Source organism: Podarcis raffonei, chromosome 1, assembly GCF_027172205.1.
Source record: "Podarcis raffonei isolate rPodRaf1 chromosome 1, rPodRaf1.pri, whole genome shotgun sequence".
NCBI classification, from domain to species: Eukaryota; Metazoa; Chordata; class Lepidosauria; order Squamata; family Lacertidae; genus Podarcis; species Podarcis raffonei.
Window position 1 is genome coordinate 67,197,791 of NC_070602.1, and position 18,256 is coordinate 67,216,046.

Below are 18,256 nucleotides of genomic sequence, written 5' to 3' on the forward strand. Positions count from 1 at the left end.
CAGTCGAAAAAAATTTAAAAATTGGGGTTTTTTGGTATCTGAAGAAGTGTGCATGCACACGAAAGCTTACACCCAGAACAAACTTAGTTGGTCTCTAAGGTGCTACTGGACAATTTTTTAATTTGCTAATATAATAGCTAAAAATTGGGGGTGAGGAGCATTTCTCCTACTATATCCAAATGGATTGAGAAAATTTGGTCCATAGTAACACAAATCAGCCTAACATGTTTGTGGGGAAATAGGTATTTTTTAAAATGTTTTTAAACAACAATTTCCATGATAATGTCCAGCCTTAGTGCTGCTTTCAACCTGCTGTAACAGAACTACTTCATGTTCTTTATTTTTGGCTTATTTTGTTTAACAACAACAGCAAATGGAGGCAAGGAACCTACCTTCCCCAAAACACACTGGATTGTCAAAGATGCTAACAATTAAATTTAAAATACCAACCAGCTAAAAACAATGCAGCCTAAAAACTCAAGCGCAAAGCGCAGATAAGCAATTATATAGCAAACTACAGAAATATGTAAAACTGAAAGGAAAAAAATATTGTTCCCATTTAAGACATCTTATGTATTACATTTCCAAAGAAACCAAATGAACATTGTAAAAACAACAACAACAACAACCCTACTCTTTCCATGACGACACACATATCTAATCATTACCTATGAAATCTGTTCCCCCTACTACTCCAATCCACCAAGATGCTCCTTGTGCTCTGGTTACTGGAGCCACCTTGTGCTCTGCAGAGCACCTGCAGCTTATAAATCTTCAACTAGAAAATCCATCTCAGAACAGGATGCGTCAAGCAAACAAGTTTAAACAAATTGTTACTGGCACTTAGCAAACCGAACAGTAGTTTCAAGTCTGGAGTTTTAAAAGGTAATTTATGTATTTACAAAGACTTAGAAAAATTGTTAAAGGTGGGGAATGATTATGTGAAAACTGGTTCCATTCAATGACACATTTGATTTACAACAGTATTAAAATAATAATAATAATACTAATAATACTAATAATAATAATAATAATAATAATAATTTATTATTTAGACCCCACCCATCTGGCTGGGTTTCCCCAGCCACTCTGGGCGGCTTCCAACGGAACACTAAAATATAAAAACCTATTAAACATCAGTGGTAATAAAAAAAATTAACATTTTTGAAACTGAAGACACACAGTGCACCCATTTGTATTAACTCAGTGGGGCTTACTTCTGAGTAAACATCCATAAGATTGCACCAATGGCATGAAACGCTCCGTGCAATAAAAACTTTTCAAAAATTGCAAAGACTCTTGTAGGTAGATTAAAATAAAATATGACCTTGTAGCATCAGAATGGATCTATAACAGGCATAGGCAAACTCAGCCCTCCAGATGTTTTGAGACTACAATTCCCATCATCCCTGACCACTGGTCCTGTTAGCTAGGGATGATAGGAGTTGTAGTCCCAAAACATCTGGAGGGCCGAGTTTGCCTATGCCTGATCTATAAAAACTTAAATCTGGTAGCATGCCAGTCAAGAACATTGTTTAACTGTGGTTGGGAAGCAACCTTCATTTTTAAACAACAACAAAACCCCTTTATGGCAACACTGCTCCTTGGAAGTGAAGTACTGGTAAAATTATTGTCAGGTTTTTAGAATAAGAACTATGTGTGCAAGTAGTGCTTGCCCAACTGCACTGCGCCAGGAGAGATTTGACCAATTTCTTATGGGCTGTAGCCCTTGGTCTCCAGTTTGGCCCAAGAGATATAAAAACAAATGCTCTCTATTATTGGCTGTCATTGCTAAGGCCTCAAAGGCTGCTGGGCAATATACCCTGCATAATAGGTTGCAAGACAGTCCTCTGATCTTTTCCTAGCCTTCATGCCCATGTATTTGCATAAAAAAGATATTTACCTTTTGAATCTGATGATTTAAAAAAATATTTCCAATTATACTGCAGCTCAAATTATACTTTTGCCTAGCAGCTATTACAATTCTTGTAATATTATTCTCATTATGAATAATCTGAATTATTTAGCATTTATCCATTTCCAGCATTAGAGCTTTTTATGCCAATATTTCACTAATCCTACTGGCTGCTTCAGAACCATCTTGGGTTTAGATCAACCATTATGCTTTATGAAAATCTTGAGCTGATTAGAGAAAAATATTAAAATCAAAGATACAGTACTCTCAGTATTTTAATACTTCCTAAATATAAATGAATGGTTTATGTCCACAACAGGCTTTTTAATCCTTTGCTCAGATGCTTGGTTTAGTTTCTTCCAAAGTAGCTAACAAGAGGGGATGGCGGGGGTGGGGGTGGAATTAAATCATCCTAGTCATAACAACCACAGAAATAATAATAATATATACACTAATACAATGTTGTGTATTGTGTCAACCAAAATATGTATTTGCATTAAAATATACCAAATTACTACTACTAATATACAAAAGGTTAAAAAAGAATAAAACAAAATATTTATTAAAATACAAATTGTTGAGATAACTAATAATTTAAAAGCATCCAAATATATTTTTTGATTTAATCACAAATTAAATCTATATAATTTACCATATTAACCTCAATAACAAATTTCCTCAGCTTTTGGGCACCCAATACAATTGAGAGAATTAAAACAATCTCTACCTTTGAAATCTCATTGTACCTTTTCAACACTCATCAGTTTCCTGCCCAGTTGAATCAATCCATTCTCAATATTGCCTTAATTTCATCTACTACTAACCAAGCCTACAGCTGAATTAGCCACAACGCAGATATATATACATTAATATCCAAGATAGCTTGACATTAACTCTTTTAACACTTGACAAACATGAATCGTCTTTTAGGTGCTCATTCGTTTTCCTAGTGTTAGGCTTCTCTATCTGTCTGGCAATAGCAGTACTTCCTAAGGGCATATATTCTAAACAAACTACAGAAAAGCACTTTGTGTTTTTTAATGTCAAGTATCCACTAAGTTTCTGTTTTTTTTAAATTACTGGACATAATTAGACATATTTGCCATTTTCAAATGCACAGTAATAATGAAACCTGAGCACATTTATGAGCCCCACCGATTTCAACTGAACTGGATACAGAATAGTAGCCTAATGACACCAGATGTCAAAGAGAAAAATAACTACCAAACTTTTAGAAGACATCTGAAGGCAGCCCTGTTTAGGGAAGCTTTTAATTTTTAATAGGTCATTGTATTTTAGTGTTTTGTTGGAAGCCACCCAGAGTGGCTGGGGAAACCCAGCCAGATGGGCGGGGTATAAATTATTATTATTATTATTATTATTATTATTATTATTATTTAAAGTTTTTAGGAATTCAAATGTCTAAAGTGAGTTGATTCAGACTAAATAGAATCCACATTATTACGGTATATATACCATGTCTATCCAAAGTGTGGTTCTCTTGCCAGTTTGGAACATGATGAAAGACTGTTTGGGACAACTTAAGGAACTGCATGGACCATGACATGGAAAACAACAAGTGCCTACTTCCCTCTGTCCCTAGGAAATGCAGTGAGCAGCCTATATTTTGCTTATCTGTATTAGCACAATCCTATTTTTAGTACTGATAATCACTGAAATAACAAACCAAGATCTCAGTGAAAACTCTAAGATAATGTAAATGTGTTGAAATAAATTATAAAAATCTGTAAATGGGGGGGGGGGGGACGGACGGACGGACCTGCATACAGGAAATGGGTAGCCAAAGTGGTGCTCTTCAGTTGAATCGTGGACTACAACTCTCATCAGCGCCAGCTACCATGGCTAATGTACAGGGATAATAAGGGAAGCTGGAGTTCCACAACACTGTTGCTACCTCTGTTACAAAGGAACATAGAAACCTGCCTCATACCAGGTCAGACCCATTAGTCCAGCAGTTCTCAACCTGTGGGTCCCCAGATGTTGTTGGACTACAACTCCCACCATCCCTAGCTAGCAAGGCCAGAGCTCAGGGATGATGGGAGTTGTAGTCCAACAACATCTGGGGACCCACACGTTGAGAACCGCTGCATTAGTCCATCCATCACAGTACTGTCTGCTCCAACTGGCAATGACTCTTTAGCGTTTCAGACAGGAGTCTCTCCGAAGCCTGCTTGGGTGCTAGAAATTAGACCTGGTGTGAGTGCTTGTAAAGCTTGTGAATTTCAAGTGAGCTAAATGCATGTTGGGGAATGCATGTCACAGCTGCAAAGCAATTCAGCTGAGCTAGATCAAACTCGGTTAGTTTTCTATCTGTTAGCAAGAGGCCACAGTCATCTTTCTTTCTTTCTCTCTCTCTCTCTTTCTTTCTTTCTTTCTTTCTCTCTCTCTCTCTCTCTCTCTCTCTCTCTCTCTCTCTCTCTTATTTATTTATTTATGAAAAGACATCACCTCACCTTTCTGTCTAATGAACTGCAAGGTGACTTAGAACAAAATTTTAAACAACTATTATCATTAAAAAGCAGATCAGACCTTCAATCCAAAAAGGTCGTATTCAGGGAGTCAGTGACAAACAACTACTTTGATGTGCCAAGTTGAAACAAAGGGTCTTTAAAAACCCATCATGGAGCAGGCAGTTCAGGAGCCATGGTTCAACCCCAGAAATGGTCATCTCATTGGTCTCAATCAACTGCAATTTGGACATGCAAGAATGCCTCCCCTATTGATTTTAATAGACATCCAAGCCTTTTGGTGGAATATATGGCCCTTAAGGTGTCCTCTTTTAAATTAGAGCTTTAAAAATAACATGCCCCAAAATAGACCAGGACTCAGTAAAGCTGTTGAAAAAGAGGAGTCAAATGCTCTAGAAAACCAGCTCCAGTCAGACTGTTAGCTGCTGCATTCCAAACCAACTGAAGTTTCTAAACATTTTTCGAAAGCAATCCTAGGTACCACATTATTCAGGAATTCAATCCTGATGTAAGTAAGGTATGTAAGGCATGTATCACTAGTAGCCGGATTCACACTATCTAGAAATGAACACAGCTGATATATGCACTTAACCTGGGCAGAAGGGCTCCTGTCACAGCCGCAATATGAACAGCCAACAACAAAGCAGAGCCCAGACTGCAGGGCAATGCTATTCAAGATGGGCAGAATCATTATATCCACTGGCAGCTCTACTTATCAGGAACACCCCTGTCTTATCTGGATTAAATCTCAATTTGTCTAGTAATTTCCTCACATTGTCAAGTAGCAATCACAGCCATTGATTCAGCAGTCTGAGAGAATAGTGTGTCATCACCCTATGGGCAACGTGTTCCAGCAACATTCTTTAAGCATGGCGCTCAAGTGTGTGGTGGTGACTCAGCTCAGGAATTTCTGGAAGCTACCTATTATCTGGATCCAATTCAGTCTGGCTTCAGGCCGGGTTGGTGCTGAGGTGGTCTTGGCCACAATCTCTGAAGCAAATTCCCCTTTACTTCAACACACAAGGAGCCTGGCAGTTTTATTTATTTGTAAAATTTAAGGGTTAGCCTAAACAGCATTGCCTTTAGGTTTTAATGTTTTTCATAAGTGACGAGTTTTACCTAAATCTATACACAAGAATCTATGGCTATAATCCATAATGGGAATCTACTTCTGAGTAAACATTCACATGCATACTGTTTGACAAAATCTTAATAGATGAATAGTTTTTAAAAAACCCATCAGGATCTTGTTGTTGCTTTCCATGTTCTTTTCTTTTTATTTATTACATATTAGTTGCTTGCTAATTAAATTTCTCCAAGCAACTTACAATAAAAAATACACATAAAAGAATTCAAACAAACATCAAAAGGAACAGAATAATATTATTTACTAAAAGTGTGTATTATTCTTACAATAGCTTAATTATTTCTGGGTGTAATTTTTTTAAGTAAATTTGTTTTGTTTTATTTAATAATTAAAATATTTATGGACCACACTTTCATAAAAAAACACAACATGGCAGTATACAACATAAAGAAATTATAAAAGCTGAAAGCTCTTCTGAAAATTTCTAATGCAGGCTGGGAGGAAGTTAAGATAGAGGGACCATCACAATGGACTATCCTCAGTAATTGAATCAGATATTTAATCAGACTTAACAGAGAGCACCTGTTAAAGGGCTACAGCAAAGAACTCTTCAACACAGCCACTCCAAATGGTCCAGCAGTATGCAAGGACTGGTCTCTTAGTGGATTATCTTCTTCCAATTATTTTTACTTTCTGGCACTTTAGCAACATAACAGAATGTATTTGTAAGCAGATATATCATTTTCACATAATTAAGGAGCAATAATCAGAGAAATTACTCCCAGACCTCCAGATAGCCTATAAAACAAATCCTTAGGAGAATGCTATTTTAATTTGTTGACCTGAATATATCTAACAGAGATGAATTAACAAAAGGGGCTAATTAGTCTAAATAATGCTATACTGTAATTATTTCTTGAATAGGCTAAGAGGCTTTGATTTGACCTTAAAAAGTTAGTCCACAAAAGTTAATAGCCCCCCAAACATTTTCTTTCTATCCCATTTGCCAACAGAGACCCAATGTAGCGGAGAGAATGTCTGAATAAGATGAGGAAGACTTAAAATCCAGTTCAGCCATGAAGCACATTGTATAGCCTTACTTTGGGCAAATCACCCATACCTTCTAAGGCAAATCAGGTGGCAATGGGAGACAGGGCCTTCTCCAGATATGTATTTTTCTGACTGATGCAAAGCCCAGATAGCAAACACTTCAAAAAGCCTTCCTGAGCTATTCGAGCAACAATTCTGGTCTTCATCTATTTTTCCCTTGCTTCTCCTCTAAGGCTTCAATCCTATGCACTTATCTGGGAACAAGTCCCATTGAACTAAGTGGGTATTACTTATGAGTAGACCTACTTGCAATCATTATACATACCCCCTCACCCACACCGTAGCTATAGCAATACACACACACTACTCCCTGTAACGAGACTGATATCAGACTATTCCTGCTTTGAATAGGGAAGAACCCCTTAGCAGTATAGGCTGGTCTGAACCCCCCAAAAGTAGAGCCCAGTCCCTTCTCTGTTCCTTACATTCATATTCAATACAGCATTGCATATGTAGAGACACTCTGCACTTGTTTCTGTCCATCTCCTGTGATGCCCAAGCATCTTTGGACAGCACAGCCAATCACATTCATCCCTATTGTCCTACCCCTTTCTCCAGAGGTAAAAAAAAAAAGTTTTAAAATAATAAATTCCTGTAGAGGAGGCTTAGGAAGGGAAGGGGACTCCTCAAGACCCAAATTTTGATTTTATTTCCTTTTAAATAAGCTCTACTTACACTGAGGAGTACCTCAGAAATGCTTTGCAACTTCCACAGCATTAGGTCAGGACTATGAAGAACCTCCCCAACCAATCAGATGCATCTATTTCAATGCCAGCTAGGGTGGATGAAAGGTAGAGTGACAGGGATTTCATCCAACCCCCACCCCTTGTCCTGTTAATCTTTGGTCAGATATTTAAAAAGAAAGGCCCCTCCATTGGCAGAATACAGGAGAACTCTGGGTTGTGCTGATCCCAAGGTCTGCCATGATCTATTCTCAAGCCCTTTCCTTGTCTTATCTCCAGGGTACAATACTGAGATGTGGAGGTGTCATCAAGGAAGTCAGCAGCAAACCTCAGAGAGGGACACCTGCAATATTATATGGCCCTCCCAATGATCACAAGTTTGCACCCTAATTTTCTCAGCCATTCCTATAATGAGCTTTAGCATGACATTTTTAAAATATTTAATTTATAATGAAGCAATTTCTATCCATTTGCATACTCAGCATCTTACTTTTTCTGCATAATATATTTCCAACTTCTTGAGTATGTTCTGTGCCATTATATTCTGGTTTTAAATCAATGACCGTGAAAGAAGACAAAATCATTTCTACATTTACCAAAAAAACCAAAACCCCATACTTTTTCACGCAAGGCAGCTTGCCCATTTAATTCATGACTAATTTAGTAAGCTCCATTCCAAGGAATTTACTTACGCTAATCCTAAAGCCTCTTATGCAGATTTATGGAAAATATGAACAGAATGGCTCAAGCAACTGTCTCCCACAAATAAGTCTTAGTGAAACCTCAAGAGGGATTAAACAGGTCCTCATTCAAAAATGGATCAGCCAATGCCAAAGAATGAAAATCAAAAGCCAGCAGAATTACACATACAGCTATTTTTAAAAATCACATTCTGTCTGAAAAGGCAGCTCATGCATCTCACCAGCGTCTTAATCATGAGACAGCTCTATCTGCATCTGTCAAATTCAATTTGTCCTCCTTTCAAATGAAACCTATACCTGTGCCTTGCGACTATAATTCAATAGCCAGGGTTGGCAGGAAAGACAAGGACAAAGAGAGAAGTTTCTTAGGATGCTATTTAGGGCACTTGGAAAGAAGGTGGGATTTCACAGGCATTTTCCTACAACCATTAGACAACTGTGTTTAATATTCAGTGGAGAGTCATATGGAATCAGACCTTCTGACAAATTGCAGTGAGCACCATATGTATAGATATTCATAGAATATCATTTCCCAATGACCAGACCAAAAGGAGAATGTGAGAATCCACCTTTAGTCCACTCTCTCCAGACTTCATCACATTCAGAACAAAAGGGTTTGACACTTCCTTGGAATGGGAAATTAGAAATTTGTAGAGTCTAGTGATAGGAACACAGATTTAACACTACCCTCTCCCTCACTAGGGCCAGTTAGGGTTGCTAAGGCAGCAACACTCCCCCATCATCAGATACTATGGGCTGTATCCAATGTTCTCTGTCTGCTAGGGCAAGAGCCCACATGCAAGTGGATGCCAGAATCTAAAGGTTGCGCAACGAAAGGAATCCAATGCAACAGTTGCCCTAGTGGATATTTTCCCACAACAGCTGATTGTTGTTGCACAATCTGTTGTACAACAACCTTTGCTAATGTAGTTGGGTTTTTCCTTGCGCCGGTGCAACAAGTATACTGCTAAAGTATGTGACTTTAATTTAGTGCTACCTTGGATACAACCCAGTATTTAAAAAAAATAAAAAATCAGGCCATTTAAAGAGAGAGAGAGAGGTATATGAGGGGAGGAAAGAAAACATTCCTCATGACTGCCTCCAAATGACAAAAAAAGTAGCAGATGTGAAAATGTAAGCCTCATTTCTGCCAAATACACAATGCAAGTCAAATTCTACTACTGTCATTTATATTGAATACTGTTTAAATAATTCAAGGGTCCATTACCTGAAATGGTCTGGTTTCTGCAAGTGCTTAAAGTACTATTACACTTAGATAAGTTGCCAGAGCAAAGAGTAAACAAGCATGAGCTACAATTCCACCCTCCCCCTTAAAAAAAAGTGCCACCCATTGTTGCAATGTTAAGAAAATAAGAGACCCAAGTTATTCTGCCTTCTGAATATTCGATATTTTTCATAACCTACAGACCAGATCCTATCAATCAACCCCAGGTTTACATCTTGGATAGGTCAAAATGCAAGCTTTTTCAACTGCAGCAGCAAGACAACAACAAGGCCAAAGATAGAGAAAAAGAATGTTACAAAGCTGGAGCAAGATTAGTTTTTCTTGCACCATCAAAACCAAATAAGCCAAAGAGAAGAGTGGGCAAATTACTTCAATTGAAGTCATATCAATTGGGAAGCTGACTCAGACCATACACTGTACCATAATTGCCCTCCATCAAATTCATGGGCCCAAACTGTCTGTTTTCCATCTGCTCCTACACCAATTTAAGCAATTTTGAACTTTGCTCTCCCTTGGTGAATGTATCACAGATTTATTAGAATGTCAGGGTCCAATTGTTAAGATTCTCTAAGGCAGGTTATTACAAGGTGCGGATTTTTGATGTCCGTCAGTCAAGCCCAGGAAAACTGAAGGAGCACAATCAATGCAGCTTTACTCACCCTGGAAACCCATAATATAAGATAATGAAATACGCCAAGAAAAGGGGAAAGGAAGGTGTTTATTCTCTCTTACCATTACCTCAAAGACTTCTCTGCTAATGGTTCTAGCACCAAAAAGAGGTTTTTAGACTACTGTATTTCTAGCTGCCAGAAACCATCACTGCTAATATCATGGGCTTTATAATTTCATGCCCTCTTGTTGCATGAATGGAGCCTGTGTTAATCTAATGTCGTGAATGAGTTACTATGCCTTTTCATACGCATTAGTCTACTCACATAGTAACTCCATTACCTAAGTTCACTGATACCTTTATTACAAAATTACCCAGAGATGACCAGTGGAGTTTGGCCTATATTAAATGCATATTACACATACATACTCAGGGGATCTGATACTGTGCTTAGTCTGCTGCCATTGTTTTTTGACAGATGACTGGTTGATAGCACAGGCCAACTTTGAGGCTATACAATACAGACAGCACTTTTGGAAAAACAAATAAAACAAAAGCCAACAACTTATTTTGCTGACAAATAATATTGGGTGCTAAATATTGAACCTGAATGTCTTCGCAGCCACTGAAACCACCTTTTATGTGAAACCCTGTCCATTGTACACTGTGACTCATTGTCACACAGTGCAAGCAAGGCCTGTCCAGAAGCAGTTGGATTGGGAAGAGGGAAAACGTGTCACACAACATGGCAGACAAAGCTAGTGCATTTTCAAGAGCTGAAAAGTATTATTTGTGTTGGATATATTTCTGCATGAAGGCCAATATATATGTTATAAAACAAACAGGAAAACACTTATTCAATAACAATGAAAACTAATTATAATAATAATATAATAATAATTTATTATTTATGTAGCCTTATGAGGCTTTGCCCTCGGGTGGGAAAAATATTGCGCCTGGGAAAGGGAAGTGGGAGTCAACAGACACTCAAGGAATAGTTTCGGAGAAAAAGGTTTTATTTCTACCATCCATGAACTGGTAGAAGGAGCAAGTGTGATAAGTCACAAAAAGCATGCATGAAATTCACAGTCATGTGCACAAGCATATATACCCCGGACCAGATCCCTCCTCCTTTCTCCTCCTTCTTCCAGAGTCCTGCCCCATGTTGAGGTTCCTGAGCATGTACAGAAAGCTGTCTTGGGACTATTGGGACTCTTGGCACCCTTCCCAGGAAAGGGGTTTCAGAGTGTTCAGATATGTTTCAATCTCTTGTTCTGGCATGGTTCCCGGACAGAAACTAAGTTGCAATGTGGTTCTTTAGCAAGGCCAGAAGGCATGAGAAACAATGGACTGTTCTCTACCTTTGTTGCAATCTTTTTAGTTACAGCAAGCAGAATGTTTCTGATGCTTAGCTAATGCCTTTTAGCTGCTGAGAAAAATGATTTTGAAAAGCTCTGAGAAGCTTTGAGCCTGCTTTGGTGGGGGGTGACTTCGGGCCTAGGTGAGGTCACCTGTCCTCACCTTCCTTCAATTTATACCCTGCCCATCTGGCTGGGTTTCCCCAGCGACTCTGGGCGGCTTCCAACTGAATATTAAAAACAGTACAGCATCAGACATTAAAAACTTCCCTAAACAGGGCTGCCTTCAGTTGTCTTTTAAAAGTAAAATAGTTGTTTATTGCTTTGACATCTGCTGGGAGGGCATTCCACAGGGCAGGTGCCACTACCGAGAAGGCCCTCTGCCTGGTTCCCTGTAACCTTACTTCTCGCAATGAGGGAACCGCCAGAAGGCCCTCGGCGCTGGATCTCAGTGTCCGGGCTGTACAATGGGGATGGAGACGCTCCTTCAGGTATACAGGACCGAGGCCATTTAGGGCTTTAAGGGTCAGCACTAAAACTTTGAATTGTGCTCGGAAACGTATATGTAAGATCTGTATTGATTGATGTGATGCATGTGATCTAACTGCCATTTTTAAGTAATTCAATTCAATTGCACAGGTTCTGGGGCATGTTCTAGGGTGTGTACACAAGTTTATTCAGAGCACTAGCCTGGTGTGTTAAGCCACAGTTACCTGTTTTAGCTAGGACATTTCCTTAAAACTCCAGTACTCCCTTCTAAACCTCTTGTCACCAATATCTCTTTTCCTTGCTTTTCTTCATAAAGGTAAAGGGACCCTGGCCATTTGGTCCAGTCGTGACCAACTCTGGGGTTGCGGCACTCATCTCGCTTTATTGGCCGAGGGAGCGGGCGTACAGCTTCCGGGTCATGTGGCCAGCATGACTAAGCAGCTTCTGGTGAACCAGAGCAGCACATGGAAACACTGTTTACCTTCCCACCGGAGCGATACCTATTTATCTACTTGTACTTTGACGTGCTTTCAAACTGCTAGGTTGGCAGGAGCAGGGACCGAGCAACGGGAGCTCACCCCATCGCAGGGATTCGAACTTCCGACCTTCGGATCGGCAAGTCCTAGGCTCTGTGGTTTAACCCACAGTGCCACCCACATCCCTTGCTTTTCTTCATAACCCTCTTTAATTGTTTAACTCCAATTGTTCAGTCTGGCTCTTAACTCCTCATTTCCCCTAAATATTCCAAAATGGGTTACTTCACTTGCTTAGGGTAGGGCCAACCCCCAGTTAGTTACCCCTAGCAACATTACAACAGTTTACAATAAATCATGCAACAATTATAAAACCCCACGCAGTTCATCTGTATCAACTATTTAACAATACTCACTCCAAAATACACGTTTAAAATACAATCAGTTCATTTTGCCACATATGAACCAATACTGAACCCTAGTACATGCAAAACACTCCCCTGCAGCTGCATATTGTAGAGGGAGATTGCTTGCGGTGAGCAACCTATTTTTCAGGGAACCTTGTGCTAATACTAATCTTCCCATCAACGGGTTTTTGAAAAGTTTCTAAGGCACCCATAGCTTTCTTAAAGCAGTTTGAAATAAAAGAAACAAATAGCAACCACAATTCAATTATACACATTCAAGTATTTACGAAGTATAAACGCTATCTAAAAAGCATCTAAATATCAAACCTGTTAAGAAGTGCATTTGCTGGTAGATTACTATTCTTTTGAGACATCTTTACAATAATTTGGAAAAAGCGGCATACAAACTTGATGATGCCTCCTATAATTAAATCACAACTGATTTAAGTCAAACAAAGTATGTTACAATCCAGTTTTGTATTTTTCTCAAACCAGAGAATTTGATGACTGAATTCTAAACTGAGTGGATAGGAGGTTGCCTGCTTTTGATGGGGTTACAGTCTCTCTGAAGGAGCAGGTATGTAGCTTGGGGGCCCTCCTTTGCTGTCACTTGAGGCTCAGGTGGCCTCAGTGGTGCAAAGTGCCTTCCATCAGCTTCACCTGCTGGCCCAGCTGTACACCTCTCTGGACAGGGATAGTCTAACTACTGTTTTCTATGGTCTGGTAATTTCTGGGTTAGATGTCTGCAACATGTTATATGTAGGGCTTCCTCTGAAGACTGTTTGGAAACATCAGATGGTAAAGAATTTGGTGGGCAGTTGCTCACCGAGGCAAGATGGTTTAAGCATATTACACCAATCCTGGCCCAACTTGTGCTGCTTGCCAATTAGTTTCTGGGCCAAATTCAAAGTGCTGGTTTTGACTTATAAAACTTTAAGCAGCTCAGGACCACAATACCTAAAGGTCCACCTCTCTCCATATGAACCTACCTGGAAGCTGAGTTCATCACCTGAGGCCCTTCTTCGTGTGCCTCCTCCACAAGAGTTCCGGGGGGGGGGTGGCAACACAAGAACAAGTCTTTTCTGTGGTGGCTCTCCTTTTGTGGAATGCTCTCCCCAGCGAGATTCTGCTGGCTTCTTCATTATGCACCTTTAGGCACCAGGCAGAAATGTTTCTCTTCAACCTGGGTTTTAGCTGACTAACATCCTATATCCTTTTAAATGTGTTTGGGGTTTTTCCTTTCTTTTCTTGTTTTTGTTATGTATTTTGTGTTCTATCTTGTATTTTTATGCTGTGAAGTGCCCTGAGATCTATGGGTGAAGGCTGGTGTACAAATGTAATAAATAATAGGAGCAACAACAAGAAGGACCCCCCCAAAAAAAAATTGTGTTCCTGGTGGAAATGTTCTCCTGCCCATTTCATTGAGTTCAAGGGACTCAGGTGTGCCTAATTATGCACAGGTCAGGTTTCCATGTGACAGCATTCAATTAACACTACTGCAGAGCTTACACAGGGAACTTGTGCAGCAGGAAGTGGTGCAGGGGTAGATGGAGGCACCAAAAATATAGCATCCCACAGCCATAGGAGATCAGAAACTGAACCAGGAGGGACACTGTGCCTCCGGTCCCAAGGTAGAAGCCAAGGCAGTGGGTCTTGAAATTGAAGCATGCCCTGCATACTGTATGGAGTTGTGTACAGCCTGTGTGTAGTTTTTTTTGGGGGGGGGTATTAAGAGGGCTTACAGCTCCCCTTGGGTGAACCTTGCCTATAAATAAATGAACGAGCTTAAGATGTGCCTCCTTCAGGTGTGAGCACCTGTCCAGAGAACTACTTGTATCTCAGAGCTTGACAACAAAGCACTGCATGTGTGTACCAGAAAGTATGCCTAATTCATACTACACTTCCTCCAGCTCTAGCAGCCTCCCTGCGCTCCCAGCGAGAGCGGTGTGTGCCCCGCTGTTGCCAGAAGCGCCTCCCTCCCCCCTTCACTTAGGCAACTTGTAAAGACACTTAGAGCCACGAATTCCCACTCTGGGAAGAAACTCCTTCCCAGCAGGCAGCGCAGCGCACAGAGCGCTTACAATAAGGCCTCAGAGCTCCAAGGCGTGCGAAAACAAGGCTCTGACTGGGAACCTCGCCAGCCCGCGCTGCTGACCCTGCGGGGTCTGCGAAGCCCCAGCTAGGAGCCCGTCGAGGGAGGCGGAGAGGCCGAAAACTGGCTGGGGAGGGCGGGGGGAGACTTCTCAACTGTGGGAGGACAACTTCCTGACAGAAACAAGGCTACATAAACAGCTGAAGGAGCCCAACCCGGCAGCGGCTGCTCCAGGCTACATTTTTCAAGCATGACGCTTTCCCCGAGGCGGCACACCCAGCCCGGCCACCCCCGTCCCTCCTTAACCCGGCTCGGGCGCTTCTGGCTGAGGGAAAGCGCGGGGAGCCTTTGACTTTTTCCTCCCCCCCCCCCGTCTCGCCTCCCTCTCTCCTCCATGCCCCTCCCTCTGCCTCATTAAAGGCGCCGCGCAGAAAAAGTGGGAAACCTTTGGCACACCAGCGCACACACTTCTCTCTCTGTCCCCCCCGCCCCCCTTTACCTTCTTTCGCTTTTTTCCTCCTGGCCAAAGTGCCTCCGAGCTTGCCCAAGAAGGAGTCGTCTTTCTTCCGGGATGGGGGCGACTTGGGAGTGGGCGACTTGGGGGACGAGGGCGACTTCTGAGGGGAGGTGGCCATGGCGGAGGTGCTGCAGGGGGTCCCAGGGAAAGCGCGCCGGAGCCTCGCCGAGGAGGAGGAGAGTCCCCGCTGGAGTCGCTCACAAGCGGCTGGTCCCTATTCCCAACGGAAGCGGAATTATTCCAAACATTTGAGGCTGTTCTTGCTCTCTCTTTCTCCCTCCCTCCCTCCTTCCTTCTTCCCTCCCTCTCTCCCTCCCGCGCGCACCCAGAGAAGGGTTTTCTCTGCCTCGCTCGCTCCTACCCACACGGGCTCAGAGCAGCGACTCGGCAGCTGGAACTCACCAGGCCAACGCCGCCCCACCTCAGGCCCTACAATAATCAGCTCTCTGGGACACAAGTTGCTCCTTCCATTAGTCTCGCACGCAAAACGTGGAAATAGGAGCCGTGCGCCTTTGGCATCCTAAGCAGGTTTACACTGCGAAACAGCCCCCCCCGCCTCCTCTCTTGTTCTTATAATAGGGCTTCTCCATTAATGGAAGGGTCTTGCATTCCAGGATTGCAGCCCCAGTATTTCCTAGGGTGTAAAGGGCAGACCCTCCAAGTGTCCCTGTATTCCAGGGACGTCCCTGATTTAGAGACGCCGTCTTGGTTTCTGATTTGATTCCGGAATGTTCCACTTTTCCTTAGGATGTCCCTATTTTCATTGGAGAAATGTTGGAGGGTATGGAGTTATCCGATATCTGAAGGAAATCCTGTATAGGGAATGTTTTTTGAATTTTTTTATTATGTTTTTATATATGCCCAGAATGCTGGGGTAACCTAATAAGACGTGTGGGGTCTAAATAGTAATATCATTATGGAATGAGACGTCCCTATTTTCATTGGATAAATGTTGGAGGGTATGAAAGGGATGGTTTTGGCCTGGACCTTCAGGTAAACAGGCATAGGAAGAGAGACTTGTAGTGTAAATATACAGAATTAAAGGAATTCTAATGCAGAAGTCCTTCAACCTCATCAGAGCCAGGATCCCTTCTACCACAGTATTTCCTCAGCTTTCAGTCACGATATTTATGTGATTTTAATGTACATAGCAAAATCCTTGTTTTCCTTTCCTCTTCTTGAGCTGCTTTTCTGCAGTTGTCCCTGCAGATGGGTGCTTCCAGACTGGGCCTTATATCGCCTAAAAGTCAAACAGATCACATTTTCTGTGTGTGCATTTGACATACCCATTTCTCCCGCCCCAATGGCTAATCATTGCTATTCCACTGGTGTCCACACCAATGGGCAGAAGTTGATGGAATGTATCTGTAAATTGTATTCCCTGTCCTCCACTGTCTGTGTTTTGGGCACAGGTACAGGTATTTCTGTACCTGTGTGTGCTCACTTTAAAAAATATCAGAAAGTGTGCAATAGCAAATGTTACTAGCCTTAGTGCTCATGCTTCACAGTGGACATAATGGAGGCTTATGTACTGGTGCAGGGCAAATCCATTTCAGTTTGTTGTTGTTTTTTGATATGTCATCTTGCGCAAGGGAACCAGGCGGAGGGCCTTCTTGGAAGTGGCACCCACCCTGTGGAACACCCTCCTATCAGATGTCAAGGAAATAAACAACTACAGTATCTGACTTTTAGAAGACATCCGAAGGCAGCCCTGTTTACGGAAGTTTTTAATGTTTAATGTTTTACTGTGCTTTTAATTCTGTTGCGAGTCACCCAGAGTGGCTGGGGAGGCCCAAATAGGGGGTGTAAATAGTAAAAATTATTATTATTATTATTATTATTATTATTATTATTATTATTATTATTATTGTAATATTTACCTGACTGAAGTAATAATAATAATAATTTTATTATTTATACCTCGCCCATCTGGCTGGGTTTCCCCAGCCTCTCTGGCTGGCTCCCAACAGAACACTAAAAATACAGTAAGACTTCAAACATTAAAAACTACCCTAAACAGGGAAACTTTCACAAGTGATAAAAAGTTATTGCACAAGACCTCTACATTAAAAAGTTATATTACAAAACCCTCTCAATCTATGTACTCCCAAGTTAATCCCCGGACTACATGTACTGTGTGGAGAGAGTGAAAGAACAGCTTCTCTGGGGTTGTTGAATTTCAAATGTGCAGCAATTGGTGGAAATAGGCATGTTCACATGGTTTCCTCTACTAGAAACAACTTGTACTCAGATGTGGAAGTATGGGACATTAAAGGCCACCCACCAGAAATAAAAATAATAATATATGCCCTAATGAACTTCACCAGGAGTGATTGTAGATATATAGCAGATTAATTTAGATTAAATGCAAACAAAGTATGGGCTGGTATTTTGATGATAATGTCATGTGATGTTGTAAAAAATACTTTTGCACAAGAGCAACACCAATTCTGCAATTTCATCTCAATTGGAGATACACCCTCCCCTTTCCCTCTCCCTCTCAGGAAATAGTTTAGACACGCAGCAGATATACCTGCTATAATATTTTATATCTTCTTTTTTTGTTCCCATTTTACCTTAATGTTTTCAACTTTGTACAAAGACAAACTTTACAAAGTTTTACTCAAACTTTTACTCAAAAAAGTTGAGTTGTTCCCGATTAAGTCGTGCTCAGAGTAGAACCTTTGAAATACAGTAATGTCCATTGGTTGCAGTGCTTTGTATCCAATAAATTGTGTTGCTCACCTGATGGTAAGAGCTCCATCGGTGGAACAGGATGGGAGGCAATTTTAGCATGTTTTCCCCTCCCCTCTCTTTCGAATCTGAGACAGACATCTTTTGAATCCAAGGGCAATTTCAAAAACAGTTTTTTGGTATGGTATGGGTCCACTGTTCAAAGGGAAAATGTGTAGGCCTTAGTTGAGTTAAAGTAGCTTTTTGATATTGGTCACTGGGCTTAGTAATTAATAACTTTCCCATAACTTCCCTTAAACCACGCTGTAAACTGGTTTTGTGAAGGTAAAAATTCTGAATTAGAAGTCCTTGTAGAAACATATTCCCAGGATTCTTTGGAAAAAAA

At 41.0% G+C, this 18,256-nt stretch overlaps 1 protein-coding gene across 1 annotated transcript in view; it reads right to left on the minus strand.

Moving 5' to 3' along the window:
* PARVA (parvin alpha) overlaps positions 1-15,469 on the minus strand; it is a 61,634-nt gene extending 46,165 nt beyond the window's left edge. Inside the window, exon 1 of the mRNA XM_053390961.1 lies at positions 15,160-15,469. Within this exon, the coding sequence (XP_053246936.1) occupies positions 15,160-15,295 (136 nt within the window). The 5' untranslated portion in view covers positions 15,296-15,469. The remainder of the gene's footprint in view (positions 1-15,159) is intronic.
* Positions 15,470-18,256: the final 2,787 nt, after the last annotated feature.